This window comes from Microcaecilia unicolor, chromosome 1 (genome assembly GCF_901765095.1).
Source record: "Microcaecilia unicolor chromosome 1, aMicUni1.1, whole genome shotgun sequence".
NCBI lineage: Eukaryota > Metazoa > Chordata > Amphibia > Gymnophiona > Siphonopidae > Microcaecilia > Microcaecilia unicolor.
The window spans coordinates 711,786,753-711,802,041 of record NC_044031.1 but is presented as its reverse complement, the minus strand read 5'-3'; the positions used below and the strand labels follow the sequence as shown (position 1 = coordinate 711,802,041).

The following is a 15,289-nucleotide window of genomic DNA, read 5'->3' as shown; positions in this document are numbered from 1 at the left end:
TTGTAAACACTCTAGGTGCAGACGCCAGACCAACTGGCAGTAGTGCTGTGTTCCCAGCCGAAATCAAAGATGAAAGATACTTCCTGTGCGCTGGAAGTATTGAGGTGTGTGCATGCATCCTTTAAGTGCAGAGAGCATAGCCAATCGTTCTCCTGAATCATGGGAAGAAGGGTGCCCAGGGAAACCATCCTGAACTTTTCTCGAACTAGGAATTTGTTCAGGGCCCTTAGGTCTAGGATGGGGACCCCCCATTTTCTTTTGCACAAGGAAGTACCTGGAATAGAATCCCAGCCCTTCTTCCCCTGGTGGAACGGGTTCGACCGCTTGGGCCTTTAGAAGGGCAGAGAGTTCCTCTGTAAGTACCTGCTTGTGCTGGGAGCTGTAAGAATGAGCTCCCGGTGGGCAATTTGGAAGTTTGGATTCCAGATTGAGGGTGTATCCTAACTGGAATATTTGAAGAACTCACTGGTCGGAGGTTATAAGAGGCCACCTTTGGTGAAAAAACATTAACCTCCCCTCAACAGGTTAAGTCGTCCTGTATGGACACTTTTGCAGAGGCTATGCTGAACTGGAGCCAGTCAAAAGCTCGTCCCTTGCTTTTGCTGGTGAGCTGCAGGGGCCTTAGACGCACGCTGTTGACGAGAACGAGCGCACTGTGGCTGAGCCTGACTAGGCTGCCGAGAAGCAGGAGTGTACCTACGCCTAGCATAGGAATAGGGAGCACTTCTCTTCCCCGAAAAATACCTCCTAGATGAGGAGGTTGTAGCAGAAGGCGCCCGGCGGGAGAGAGAATCCATAGCATCATTATGCTTTTTGATCTGGTCAACAAGATCCTCTACTTTCTCACCAAAAAGACTGTCCCCCTGGCAAGGAACATCCACCATCCGCTGCTGGACTGAATGATCCAGGTCAGAGACATGCAGCCATGAGAGTCTGCGCATCACTATACCTTGAGCAATGATTCCACTAAGGGAAATTATCTTCTTTTTTTAAACAAGAAAAAAATACTTGAGCAGTGATTCCACTAAGGGAAATTATCTTCTTTTTTTAAACAAGAAAAAAATACGAGTAAACTCATGAAAAAAAAAAGAAGACTCTTTCCCAGGCCTCAACGAGGAGCACAGAAAAAAAAACCTGCCGCACCTTGTCGTGGAAAAGAATAAAACTGAGGTATGCTGGAAGTCAGTCCGTACATGCACGGTGCACACACACCAGAAGACTATGACAAAACTATTTTTTGCTCTTGCAAAATGTTGATTCCCGGGCCGACGCGGACGTCGACCCACACATGAGAATAAGCAGCCTGCTTGTCCTCGGAGAAATGATAAATACAACCACTGAATAAATACAATTCAATTTAGGACAGTCTTACCTGTGCCAATTTATCACTGCATTCATGCTTGCTTGACACTGGTTGACTGGATTGTGCTGGAGGACAATGCAAGCCTTCTGTTCGGCCTTTTATTGAATATTCTGGTGTGCGCCCTTCTGTAATCAGCAAGGCCAGGGAGACTAGAAACTCCTCAGCATCATATTCAAAGTATTCATCTATGATGTCTGTCATATCAAAATAAAGAGAAAAAAACCAAGCCTTAGTTCGGACACTAGATATTTGATCATTTGCTTTTCCATTAATACAATCAAAGTAAACTACAATAAAAAAAAAAAGCATTTACCAGCCAACATTCATCAAGTGGTCAATGAGGGAAGCTTGCATTAGAACTTTACACTCATGGCTTAGCACACAGTTTCTAAAACAATAAGGTTACCAGATTTTTGGATTGCAAATCTAGGACATCTGGGCGGGGTCAGGTGGGGCAGGGTGGAGCTTTCCCATGGCAAATTTTGTACCATAAAAATTGTAATCTACTAAAAATATATTATATCTTAAAAGTACTTTAAGTTCTTTAACACAAAAATATTTAGGGTCCAGAACTAAAGTCTTACGCTGATATGTCCCACATCAAAGAGAATCATGCAATAAAAAGAGTCAAATCAACTGACAACATCCAGTTGTTAACAGGTAACTTTATATGGAACATAAGTTTGGGTTCTTAAACCTTTGAACTAGGTCTCAAAACTTGCATATTGATGAATTATCTATCATTAGCAAAATTCGCCCTTTCCTTTCTGAATACGCCACCAGAACCCTTATTCACACCCTTATTACTTCTCGCTTGGACTATTGCAATTTACTTCTCACTGGTCTTCCACTCAATCATCTTTCTCTTCTCCAATCTGTCCAGAATTCTGCAGCTCGACTTATTTTTTGCCAAAATCGCTATGCACACTAGCCCACTCCTCAAGTCACTTCACTGGCTCCCTATCCGCTTCCATATGCAATTCAAACTCCTCTTACTGACCTTTAAATGCATCCACTCTATGACCCCTCACTACCTCTCCTCTCTCATTTCTCCCTACACTCCTCCCTGTCAACTCCGCTCTCTGAACAAATCTCTCGTCGTCCCCCTTATCCTCCACCGCTAACTGCAGACTTCGTTCCTTTTATCTTGCGGCACCTTATGCCTGGAACCGTCTTCCTGAACCCATACGTCTAGCTCCATCTCTACCCTGTTTTTAAATCTATGTTGAAAGCTCACCTTTTCACTACTGCCTTTGGCCCCTAACTGTTACTCATTTGCCCTCCTCCTTCCCTGTTCCTCTTTACCCTGTAATTCCCTTGCCCGTAATGTCTTGTCTGTCTGTTTTACTTAGATTATAAGCTCTTTGAGCAGGGACTGTCTCTCTATGTCAAGTGTTCAGCGCTGTGTGCGGCTGGTAGCGCTATATAAATGTTAGTAGTAGTATCAGATAATAAAAATATCCAACCTTTGGTGTCTTTGGCTTTATTGTTCAGTATATTTCTCTCTCTCTCATCTGTCCCTTTTATTTTTCTTTTGTGACTTCCTTCTTTTCTGTTTCAGCTCTTACTTATTTGTCTCTTTCCTTCACCAGTGGATCTTTGAATAATTGTCCTTCTCTATGTATGTTTCTACCCCTTTCCCTATCCTTCCTGCTCTTATCCCTATTCCTTTTCTCTCTCCAGCATTTTAGTCCCACATTTTCTCCATGGGTACTCATTTGTTTTCACTCCCTCCTAACGCCCTTCCCCTGTCTCAGAATTTTCATCTCTTTCCTCTCCCAGTCCAGCATCTCTACCTCTCTCCCTTCTGCCCTTCTAGTTCCTCATTGCCACCTCTCTCCTCCTCCCTTCTAGCACAGCACCACCACCATCTCTCTCTCTCTCCTCTGCCCTTCCAGTCCCACAATGCCACCTCTTTTTCTCCTACTCCCTTCCAGCCCCACATTTCCACCTCTCGCTCCCCTCTGCCCTTCCAGATCAGCCATTACCACTTCTCTTTATACTCCCCCTTCTAGCTCAGCCAGTTCTCCACCAATCTCTTTCTATCCCTCTCCCAGCCATCTCCACATTTCTCTCTCTCTTCCCGCTCTGCCCTTCCAGTTAAGTCCAGGCATTCCACCTCTCTTCCTCATCATCTAGAATTCTGTCCCTCGCCCACAACTCTACCATCTTACTCTTTTTCTCTCCCTCCACACCCAGTCCAACATTTAGTTCTCTCCTTCACTCCTGTCCAGCATTTAATTTTTTTCCCCTACCCCCAGGTCCAGCATCAAATTGTCTCCTCTACCTCCGGTCCCTCAAAGTTCCTCGTTTGTGGCTCCCAGCTTCTTCTCATCCCCCCCCCCCAAGTATCAGGATTCCACAGCACAGTGGCGCGATGCACAGGCTCTCCTGAAGCACACTGTCTCTCTCTGCTGGGTCCACCACCAGGAAGTAACATCAGAGGGGGTGGGAACCGGCAGAGACAAGCAGAATGCTTCAGGAGAGCCTATGCATCGCACCACTGTGCTATGCAATCCTGACAATGGTGTGAAGGAGTCAGGAGCTGTGAAGGGAAGTGAGATTCTGAACCCCCCCCCCCCCCAAGGGGTCGGTGGCAAGAGAGGAACGTGTGAGAGGAGGTGGGCAGGGCAATGGCTAACATGAATATAGCACCTCTGTCCCCAGTATTAAAATCAGGAACAGTTGGTTGCCAAACAGTAAGAAGTCGAGGACAGGCGGTTGAAAGTGGGGATGTCTGGTAACCTTATAAAAAACAAGCCTAATGCCCAATTGTTGCTCGAGAATGCAATCAAATTATATGCAAATAGGACCTGTCCAAAACTTGCACTAACCAGGGAGAGCACGTCAAACACGTGCACAAGGTCCTGGAGCTAAGGGCAGCTACTGCTGTGTGTGTCAGAGCAGAAACATGTACCGGTACACAGCTGCACATATGCTCGAATATTATTCAGTACACAAAATCTTTGCACTTGCAAATATTTGTGTGCAAAACAGCATTCTTCCACGTGTACAGATGCTTGCCGATACAATTTTTATCTGCTCAAACCTCTGTAGCTATAGTTGCACTTGGCGCAGAATTGTTACTTCCCCTATTCTGATATGGAGGCCATGAAAAAGTTGGTGAGTCCCATATGCTTGCAAGAAAGAGCAGGCATTAAATCCTCACAGACACTTCTGCAGAAGAACATGCTAACACTTCTACACCTCTTAAGATGTGGGATTAAAAGGTCCTGCATTGTGTTCAGCCTTAACATCTTCTGCATAGTTCTCTGCATCAGGAAAGAAAATAGGCTCATTACCATTGATTTTAATATGGTGTGCACTTGTGTCCAATATAGTGATTCCTAAACTTTTTTCCCCCGATGTAACTCCATTTTAGCCACTTAAAAGTCACATGACCCTAGATGATAAAGTTATTATTCACACAAACAGCACATTCACTGAAATCTTTAAAAAAAAAAAAAAAAAAAAGAATACCATATAAGCCTGGCGTAGTTTGACTGTTTCATTTGGGGGGGGGGGGGGGGGGGGGGGGGGGCAAAGGATGGGGCGGAGCATATTCATTTGCATATATATATATATATATATATATATATATATATATATATATATATATATATATATATATATATGCAAATAAATATGCTAATATGGAGGAAGGAAGGGAAAAAGAGCTGGCTTTTTTTGGGAATAACCATAATGAATATGTATGAGATATCAAGCCAGCTCTTTCTCCCTTCCTTCCTTCCTTCTTTCCTCCTTACCCAGCACTCCCTCCATCTTGTAAGGCACTGCCTACCCAACAAAAACAGTGTTAGAGATCTGGCCATCTGAATTGATTTATTTTCTCCTCCATCTTGTAAAGCACTGTTTTTGTTGGGTAGGCAGTGCCTTACAAGATGGAGGAGAAATTCTCCATCTTGTAAGGCACTGCCTACCCAACAAAAACAGTGTTAGAGACATTACCTGATATGCTTATTGCTCTGGTCTGTGAAAACACTACCATTGTAGTTGTTGATGTTCAAACTTAATGAAAGAATCATGGGTTGATCAGCTTGCTAAATTGATTATTGCTAATGCACCTATTTTACCAAATGTGGAGCCATACTATGTCAATATAGGAATAATATTAAATTGAATTTAAACTCATGATACAAAATACCACCCAAAATAGGAGAATATCCAAAGCCGAGAACTTGGAGATACTTCCCCCAAAAAGCTGTCTGATTTCATTATGTACATCTTTTGTACCTCACTCATAATTGTTACAGAAATCAGTTTGATTTTTTTTTTTAAATAAAATACCCTTCATAAACACAAGAGTTTGTCATTTTAGGCACCTTAAAAATCTTCTTCATCTTTCAGCCATACATTCAGAAAATTATACTGTAGGATAAATATTACAGCTCATATCTAACACAGTGAATTCTACTTTAAACTTCAAGTTCCGAGTTTATATCTTGATAACGCCATGAACGTTCAGTGCGATTTACAATTAAAATCAACAATTTCCAGTTAAGAGTCTTTGCAGCAGGAAATCTGCTAAACAGAAGATGCTTTTCCTGGGAAACTGTCTATTTAGCAGCTTACAACACATCCAGCATTCAAACGAGAAAGAACCGCAGCATGGCGATTAAGCAGAAGTATTAGCTATAGTTATGCAACTTTATGCTATTTAAACACACAAGGTTCAAATGGGGTAGGTGGGGGGGCACGGGTTTGCTTGCTTTGTTTTGAGTGAATGGCGACGGCTGCGCGGGGAGTGGAAAAAAATGAGATTTACCAAATGACGTCGTCTTCCTTCTGTGGACTCAGGACACTCAGGCTCAGTCACTTCACTTCCACTACGGACAAGGCTTGTAGCGGCGAACTAGAACCAGTAAAAGCACCAACAGGCAGGCTCGACTCCGTCCTTCGCTTCCCTGCGCTCTCAGCGTCCTGCCTGAAAGGAAATGACATCAGAGGAAGGCGGGACACAGAAAGGGAAGGGAAGCGAAGGACGGAGTCGAGCCTGCCTGTTTATTGGTGCTTTTACTGTGACTTCGGGTGAAATGAAAGTCATAAGTCGTTTCTTTTGGGGGGGCACTGCCCCCCTCGGCCCCCCAGTCTACGCCCATGCATACAAGTCCATATTTGGTAAAGCAAGGGTAAATTAAGCCTTGCCTGCTAATTTGCTTTCCTTTAGTCCCTCCAGACCGGCCCAGAATGTGACTGATGGGTTGTACACGCCTTCCAGCAGGTGGAGACTGAGAAAAAAAACCTGACTCTAGCGAGCCAATAAGAGCCCTTGCCAGCTAGAGAAAGATTCAGTAATAAAGAACCAAAGCAGAAGTAAAGTCACAGAAGAAATACATAACCTGTGCATCCAAAAACCTGAGCAGCCACCGGCACACTGCCAACATAGGGTGAGTGCCTCCAACATATTATGCTCCTGCATAACAAAACATTTAGTAAACCAGAAAAAAAAATTTTTAATACAGAAACAAACTAGCAACCCAGCTCCAAACAAAGAAATCTCTCTTAACCTCTGAAAACACCGATATCTGACGGGAGGGATCTGGGCCAGTCCGGAGGGACTAAAGGAAAGCAAATTAGCAGGTAAGGCCTAATTTACCCTTCCTTAGCGTCCCTCCGGTCCGGCCCAGAATGTGACTGATGGGAAGTAAAGCAGTGAAATTATGGGAGGGACCCTAGCAGCCTCACCGACAAAACATGCGCTCCAAAAACAACCTGACAACAGAGGACGTCTAAACAGTAGTGCTTAGAAAAAGAATGCAAAGACGACCAGGTCGCCACCCTACAAATGTCTTCTGAAGGCACCTAACAATGCTCTGCCCAACTTCTTGTTAACATGCTCTGGAACAGGTTTCCCAGAAAGAAGATATGCTGAGGCAATCATTTCTTTAAGCCATCGAGAAATAGTGGGCTTAGAGGCCATGAACCCTTTGCGTGAACCTCCAATCAGAATAAACAAACGATCGGATCGCCAAATGTCAACAGTAGACTTGATATAGTGTTTCAACACCCGTTTGACATCCAAACACTTCAAATGCTGCTGCTCCTCTAAGCCGGAGAAAGAACCTAACACAGGCAATACCACCGGCTGAGAAACATGAAACCGAGTAACAACCTTTGGAAGAAAGGAAGGAACTCGCCACAAAATTACCTGATCGGAACAGAACTCTAAAAACTGCGATCTACACAACAACGCCTGCAACTCTGAAACTCGCCTAGCCGAAGCAATGGCCACCAAAAATACTGTCTTCAGAGTCAAGTTTTTCAGAGTACAGGATGACAAAGGCTCAAAGGGAGGCTTAGTAAGAACCGAAAGCACCAAATTCAGATCTCAACAAGGAAAAGAACATTGAGACAGGGGACGAAGGAGATTAACCCCACTCAAAATCAGATGTCCCCTGTGAATCTCGACCTTTTGAACAAGACGCCCTACCAGAGGCCATGGAGGAAAAGCATACATTAGACTGGTTGGCCAGGATTGAAGAAGAGTGTCCACACCCTGCTCTTTGGGATCCTTGCGACGACTGAAGGACAGAGGAAGTTTTGCACTGCCGGCGGAGACAAACAGATCCATCCTGTTACACCCCCAACGATTGACCAGTTGCCGAAACGCCACTTCGCTTAGTGACCACTCTCCGGAATTGAGCCAGTGACGACTGAGAAAATCTGCCTGAACATTTAGTACCCCTGCCACGTCAGCCGCTGACAGAGCTACCAGATGGACCTCCGCCCACTGAAGCGGCAGCAACGCATCTCGCTCCAACGGCAGGCTCCTCGTCCCTGCTTGCCGATTGATATATTCTACCGCGGTGGCATTGTCCGACATCACTCAGACTGCCTGGCCTCTCAGAAGATGAAGAAATCTCTGGAGCGCCAGGCGAATCGCTCTGGTCTCTAACAGGTTGATTGAAAGAAAACGTCTCCTGATGAGACCAGAGACCCTGAGCAAACTGCCCCTGACAGTGAGCTCCCCAGCCACGGAGACTGGAATCTGTCGTCACCACAGTCCAGCTGGGCTGATCTAGAGGCATACCTTTGGTCAAATTGGCCTCTAGAACCATCGAAGACGAATCTTTGATGAAGAGAATCCATCTAGGACGACCATTTCGACAGAAGTGACCTCTGGAGAGTCCTCATGTGGGCCCTGACCCAGGGCACCACCTCGATCGTTGCCGCCATGGATCCCAGAACCTGAAGATAGTCCCTTGCCGACGGACTCGAATACTGCAAGAACTGACGAATCTGAGTCTGCAACTTGAGGACACGGGCCAGCGGAAGAAACACGCGACCCTGCTTTGTGTCGAACAGGACTCCCAGATACTCTTAACGACTAAGAAGGCTGAAGACGGCTCTTCTGCACATTTACTACTGTATATTAGTATTTGACAGCCCAGGCCTGATTTAAGGCTCAGGATCTAAAAATGACAAGAAAAGTATAGGCCTTTAGCCATTATCTGAACTCCGTGAAGTTACAGCAAGTTCCTGAGCTATTGGGACACACCATGCAGCAAAATGAGGAAGGAACTAGGGTGTAAAAACCTCATAAACAGGACACAGATGGCTCCTCAGGAAGATGTAGCAATATGTGGGTAACAGTTGTTTTTGGAAAGGCCAGGTGCAAGGGGCTTGCAAAACTTTGTGGTTGAAGCTAAAAGATGAAAAACATGTTTTTAAGATTTGGAGCTACTCATTAGCATAGCCAATCAGTGTTAACCATGACTAACACAGATCCAATCAGATATGATTGCTGTCATATTACCCGTATCCTGAGTAAACCTATAAAAATCCCAACCTAGGGACTGTAAAATTTCTACCACCCAAGCTGTCACCTGAACACTCTCGTGGTACGACTTTGCCCAGATCAACCAATTGTCTAAGTAAGGATGGACTAAAATGCCTTCCGTTCTGAGAGCCGCAGCTACAACTACCATGACCTTGGTAAACGTACGAGGAGCAGTCACAAGTCCGAAGGGCAGAGCCCGAAACTGAAAATGGTGACCCAGCACTGCAAAACAAAGGAAACATTGATGTGCAGGACAAATAGGAATGTGGAAATAGGCTTCTGAAAGATCGAGAGAAGTCAGTAACTCCCCGGACCGGACCGCAACAATGACGGACAGCAAAGTATCCATACGAAACGAGGGCACCTTGAGAGCTCAATTGACCGCCTTGAGATCTAAAATTGGTCGGAAAGAACCCTCTTTCTTGGGTACCAGAAAGTAAATACAGTAACGGCCTTGACGCTGTTCCGCCAAAGGGACTGGACAAATTGCTCAAAGTTCCAGAAGTCTGCGGAGAGTATCTCTGACGACTCCGGCCTTGAAACGAGAACGGCAAGGGGATTCTAGGAAAGCATCTGACAAAAGATGTGCAAACTCTAAGGCGTACCCAGTCTCAAATAACCTCTAGAACCCACTAGTTCAAAGTAATCTGGGCCCACCTCTCTTGAAATTGTGCTAACCGAGCACCTACCTGGACTAGAGGCTGGGCCCGCAAACCTTCATTGCTGAGGATGGGAGGAGGAGAAAGGAACTCCCTGCCTCTCGACCTCCTCTACAACCTCCTCGAAAGGACTGAGTCCTTTGGAAAAATCTGGAGCGTTGCCCCGGAAACACTCTGCCCAGCCGATAACAACAAAAATCCCAGCCTCTACCACGACCTGAGAAATTACCAAGGCCAGAACCTCTGGGACGATCCTCTGGCAACCTTGGAACCTTAGCCTCACCCAGGCTATGCACCAGCTTGTCTAATTCTTCAGCAAACAGAAAAGAGCCCTTAAAGGGAAATTTACTAAGCTTGGACATAGAAGCCGCATCCGACGACCATCCCCGCAACCAATGAATATGACGGGCCGCGACGGAGAGAGCCATAAGACTTACAAGAAGCCCAAAGCAAATCATAAAGAGCATCTGCCAAAAAGGCTGAACCCATTTCCAGCTTTGCCACTTCATTATCAATAACTGAAAGATCATCAGAAGAACAGTCCACAACTCTTTCTGATCAGCGGAAACAAGCTGTCGCTACTAAAGACTCACAAATTCCAGCCTGCACTGCCAGAGCAGAAACATCAAAAGAATTCTTTAGCAAAGATTCTATACAGCGATCCTGGGTATCTCGCAGAGCCGTTCCACCATCCACAGGCACAGTGTTACACTTGGTTACCGTGGAAACTACCGCATCCACTACTGGAGGGCGCAAAAGGACCTTCTCTGAGTCAGGAACCAGATAAAGCCTAACCATAGATCTAGCAAACCGAAAAACAGAATCAGGAACTTCCCACTGAGCCTGAATAATATCTCTAATATCCTAATGCATAGGAAAACACTTACCTGCTCTGCGAATACCCTTGACCAGCAAATCCACCTTCCTGGGTTCGGCCACGAACATCCTGGTCCAAAACGCAAAGTAGAGGAAACCTGAGAAATAAGCTCCTGAAGGTCATCTTTATGAAAAATCCTGACCACCGAAGGATCCTCCCCCTCAGGAAGAGATTCTTCCCCATCAACTGTCTGATCAAGGTCCTCAGAAAATTGCTCTTCAGGAAACCATGCTTCCTCTTCCAAGGATGGCATTTCCTGATCAGGAGAAGAAGAAAAATCCTGCTCTGCCTCCCCAGAGTGTCTGACCCGTTTTACAGCCAAAGAGGAACCCTCCAGAGAACTTCTTCTTGGAGGGTCCACAGGAGCAGCTTTGTGCAGCAGAATGGCTTGGTACATCTGTACCACAAATTCAGGAGGAAATCCTCCTTCACTCAGAGACAAAACGGGAGATTGAGACGTAGGCAAAGGTAGAGCAGACTAAGTGAGACAACCAAAATGGCGGTGTTTCCCGGTGAAACCGGCACCAGGAGTGAGGGAGACGCGACCGCCGGTAAAATGCTTGAATCAGACCTCCCCCCCACCCCCCCGATGATTTCACAACTCCTGCACCCTGCACCTCTAAACCCTCTGCAGCGGTGCAGAATTTACAGACTCCGATCGCCCCAAGTCCCCGTCGCTGACAGACTGAGCACCAACGAAGTTTCTCCGACATCGCAAACAGCTGATTACAAAGAAAGAAGCAAAGGTGCCTTTTACAAGAAACAACAAAGGAGCTGCCCTGCTTGTTTAAGCCCAACCAAAACGCGGCTCTGCTGCGAACAGCAGACCTGATGGCCTTTTTTTTTTTTTTTAAGTAGCTGCCTCTCCCTGCCTCCAAAGCTCTTCCCTCAAAGAGCTTGAGGAAACCTTTTTTCTTTCAATACAGAATACTTTCTAAAGCACCAAAAAATATCAGGGAGGCTATGGGGGGAGGGACTCTGCCCCCCCCGAGTGTAACACCCCCGTTATACTCTCCGTCGCGGCCCGTCATACTCATTGGTTGCGGGGATGGTCGTCGGATGCGGCTTCTATGTCCAAGCTTAGTAAATTTCCCTTTAAGGGCTCTTTTCTGTTTGGTGAAGAATTAGACAAGCTGGTGCATAGCCTGGGTGAGGCTAAGGTTCCTCTGCCTCTGTGAACCAGGTTTTTTTTTTTTTTTAAAGATGCACAGAAATAATTAAAAGAACCTTTTACCACAAAGAGAAATAGAATAGAGAAAAGAATGAGACTGAAGGGCTCACCACCTTCCACCAGCTGGAGACAGATTACTGGATCTTTCTCTAGCTGGCAAGGGCTCTTATTGGCTCGCTAGAGTCACCGTTTTTTTTCTCAGTCTCCACCTGCTGGAAGGTGTGCACAACCCATCAGTCACATTCTGGGCCGGTCCGGAGGGACACTAAGGAATTATTTGATTTACTCACCATACCAGAGACACACAAACTTGCAAACACACAGATTTAGTTTCTCAGACTCTGCCACATTACAAGCCACTGAGCCATTGATTCCTTTTTTAGGTAATCAGACGAGAGTGGGTGCAGTACGTGTGTGTATGTGGGGGGGGGGGGGGTATCTATCAATTTGTAGCTGTGATCTGTGTGAAACAGTAGAAAGGGGAGGGGTAGCTAGGTCTGTGGCTTCATTGGTAGTAAATGAGTGACAACTGCATGAGTAATGAGTAGCTCGGTCTGGTGTGTATCTCACCCATTTCCTCCCCATTACTCTTCCCTTCTGTCTGCTCTCATCCTTCTTCCCTCTCATACCTATTTCAATTTTTCTTTCCTTTATCTACCTCCCCTCCTCTTTCTCATCTCCCCTCATCCCTCTTTCTCCCCTCCAGGCTCTCCCCATTCTCTTTCTAAAAACTCTCACCATAGGTTCACTGCCCCCAGACTTGATCACTCATCCACTCTCACACCCAAAATTTACTTCCATAGGTTCAACACCTCATTCTCATCAAGCTTTATAAGCTCATTCTGGCAATGAGAGTGGGTGTAGATGGGATGCATGGGTGGAGGATACACTGGAGGTGGAAGCTATGATCAGTTACAGGGTATTTATAAATGCAGTCCTGGGGTCTGTGAGAGACCTGAATTAACGTGCGTGTGCCTCAACGTCCTCTTTACGCCTTTCTTTCCTTATATCCCTTCTTGCCCTTACCCTCCCAACACCAGCCACTTTCATCCCCAGGCTCACTCATCCACTTCTCACCACCTCACCCTTCTCTCTCAGGGCCCCCTGCCAAGGAGCATATGCTGTCTCTCTCCCCCCCCCCCCCCCCTCCCCAGCATTACCCCTTCTCTCTACCTCCTCCCCTCCTTCCCTAGCATTGCCCCCTTTCTCACATTGTTACTGTCAAAGCAGCACTGGTAAAAGTAACAGCGAAACACACGGGCCCACATCTCTGCATGCAACACTGATAGTTCTGCCAGTCTCATCCCAACCAGGGTTGCCAGGTGGAAAATTTTTTTCCAGCCCAATCCAGCCCAAAAAACAGCCCAAAACCCGCCCCTGACACTCCCACCCCCGCGTCATCACCCCCGCCCCCGCCGTCATCAACCCCGCCCCCGCCTCCCACATCATCGGCCCCGCCTCCCCGTCATCAGCCCCGCCTCCCACGTCATCGGCCCCGCCTCCCCGTCATCGGCCCCGCCTCCTACGTCATCGGCCCCGCCTCCCACGTCACTAACCCCGCCCAAAACGTCACTAACCCCGCCCAAAAAACGTCACTAACCCCGCCCCCCCGCGGCCAAAAAAACCGCCCTGAAGCCCAAAAACAGCCCAAAAAACCGCAACCCGCCACGGGCAAAAATTTCCCGCGGCGGGTCGCGGAAAACCGCCCAATTGGGCGGTAAAACCGCCCACCTGGCAACACTGATCCCAACAACAAAAGACTTTACATCACAGGGGCGGGACTGGATGAACTATCAGTGTCACATGCAGGGAGGTGGACCCATTGCTGTTACCTTTACTGCTGTTGCTGCTCACCATGAATCAGGAAGGCAGAGGACGTGACTGAGGTGGTAGTGAAAGAGGTTGTGGTGTAGGCCTACTGTGCTGATGGTTTAGGAATGAAAATTTTACGAATTGGGGTTGTGTCCCAGTTTGGGAACTACTGATCTAATCCAAGACTTTGTAAGAGTTAGCTTCTGTGCAAAACATTTCTGCATTGTGTGGATAAATGTCATGTCAACCCCACGTTAACGTTTATGCAAGCTTTCTACATCAGCCCCCAAATCAGGCAAAAAATATTTGTCTATTTGAAAAAGGCTGCTAAGCAGCCCTGAATGCTGGAAAAGCTAAACAAATACCCTTTGAGGTTTTAGATAAGACTGCTTTTGCAGCTTCTTTACAATATATATGAGCCTTATTATCTCATAAGATACATAGACTTGCCCTGTTGTCACTACCATTTGGCAAAGGCCAGAAAAAGTGCAGAGAGCACACTTACACAGTGGGGACATAGCCAGCCCTCTAACTCTGAGGAGGCCCAGAGGTGGGCAACACATTCCCCCCTGCCTGGCACGTTAAAAATGGGAAAATTAGGTTCTTACCTTGGTATATTGACGACCCAGCCCAGAAATTGCAGTACTCTGGCTGTGGCTAGACGACTTTCGTCTGCCAAATCCGCTCTGATGAGCCAGTCGTCGAGGTACGAGTGAACCTGGATACTCTGTTGCCTGAGAAAAGCATCTACTACCACCATAACCTTGGAAAAGGTACGGGGAGCTGTGGCGAGGCCAAAAGGCAAGGCCCGATTCTGGAAATGTTTTCCAACACCGCAAACCGGAGAAACCGTTGGTGCGGGGACCAAATAGGAATGTGCAATTAAGCTTCTTTTAGGTCCAGAGACGTGAGAAATTCTCCTGGCTGTACCGCTGCAATGACGGAGCGCAGGGTTTCCATGCGAAAATGCTGCACTCTTAGAGCCTCGTTGACTGACTTTAAGTTGACGATTGGTCGGAAAGACCCGCCTTTTCGAGGCACCACAAAGTAAATGGAGTAGCGACCGCAGCTGCACAGGGATCACCGCTCCAAGGTGCAACAAGACTTGTAAGGTCTCCTCTACCATCGCCCGTTTGACGGCAGTACCGCATCGGGACTCCACAAACACGTCTCTCACCGGGGCGCTGAATTCCAATTGGTAACCTTCTTTGATCAGGTCCAGGACCCACTGATCAGAGGTAATTTTGGTCCATTCCTCGAGAAAGAGGGAAAGACATCCTTCTACTGCAGGAATCGAGGAATGGACTGGCGCCCCATCACCGGCCGCTGCGGAACGCTTGTCCGAGCAAAAGGAGTTCCTCTGCTGAAAACGGGCACATTGAGAAACCCCAGCAGAGCGCCCCAGGCGTTACCTGCGAGCTTCACGGAAGCGAGGTCTGGAAGAGGAGGGCCACACAGAACCCTTGGAAGAAGTCCTTGGCCTATCCTCGGGTAAGCGCTGGGGTTTAGGTCTCCCAGGTCTTTCACAATATTCTCCAACTCCTCTCCAAACAACAGGTGGCCCCGAAAGGGAAGCTTCACCAGCCTGTGCTTAGAGGCCATGTCA

The 15,289-nt window shown here is 46.9% G+C and overlaps 1 protein-coding gene across 5 annotated transcripts in view; it reads right to left on the bottom strand.

Annotated features, from left to right (window-relative positions):
* The window catches only part of FAM214A (family with sequence similarity 214 member A), a 224,167-nt gene that overhangs the window by 177,090 nt on the left and 31,788 nt on the right, over positions 1–15,289 (bottom strand). For all 5 annotated transcript variants that reach the window (XM_030189280.1, XM_030189272.1, XM_030189260.1 and 2 more), the window contains exon 2: positions 1,373–1,557. Coding sequence is in view for 3 of the 5 variants with exons in the window: in XM_030189272.1 (XP_030045132.1) it covers positions 1,373–1,557 (185 nt within the window). In the remaining 2 variants the exon portion in view is untranslated. The remainder of the gene's footprint in view (positions 1–1,372; positions 1,558–15,289) is intronic.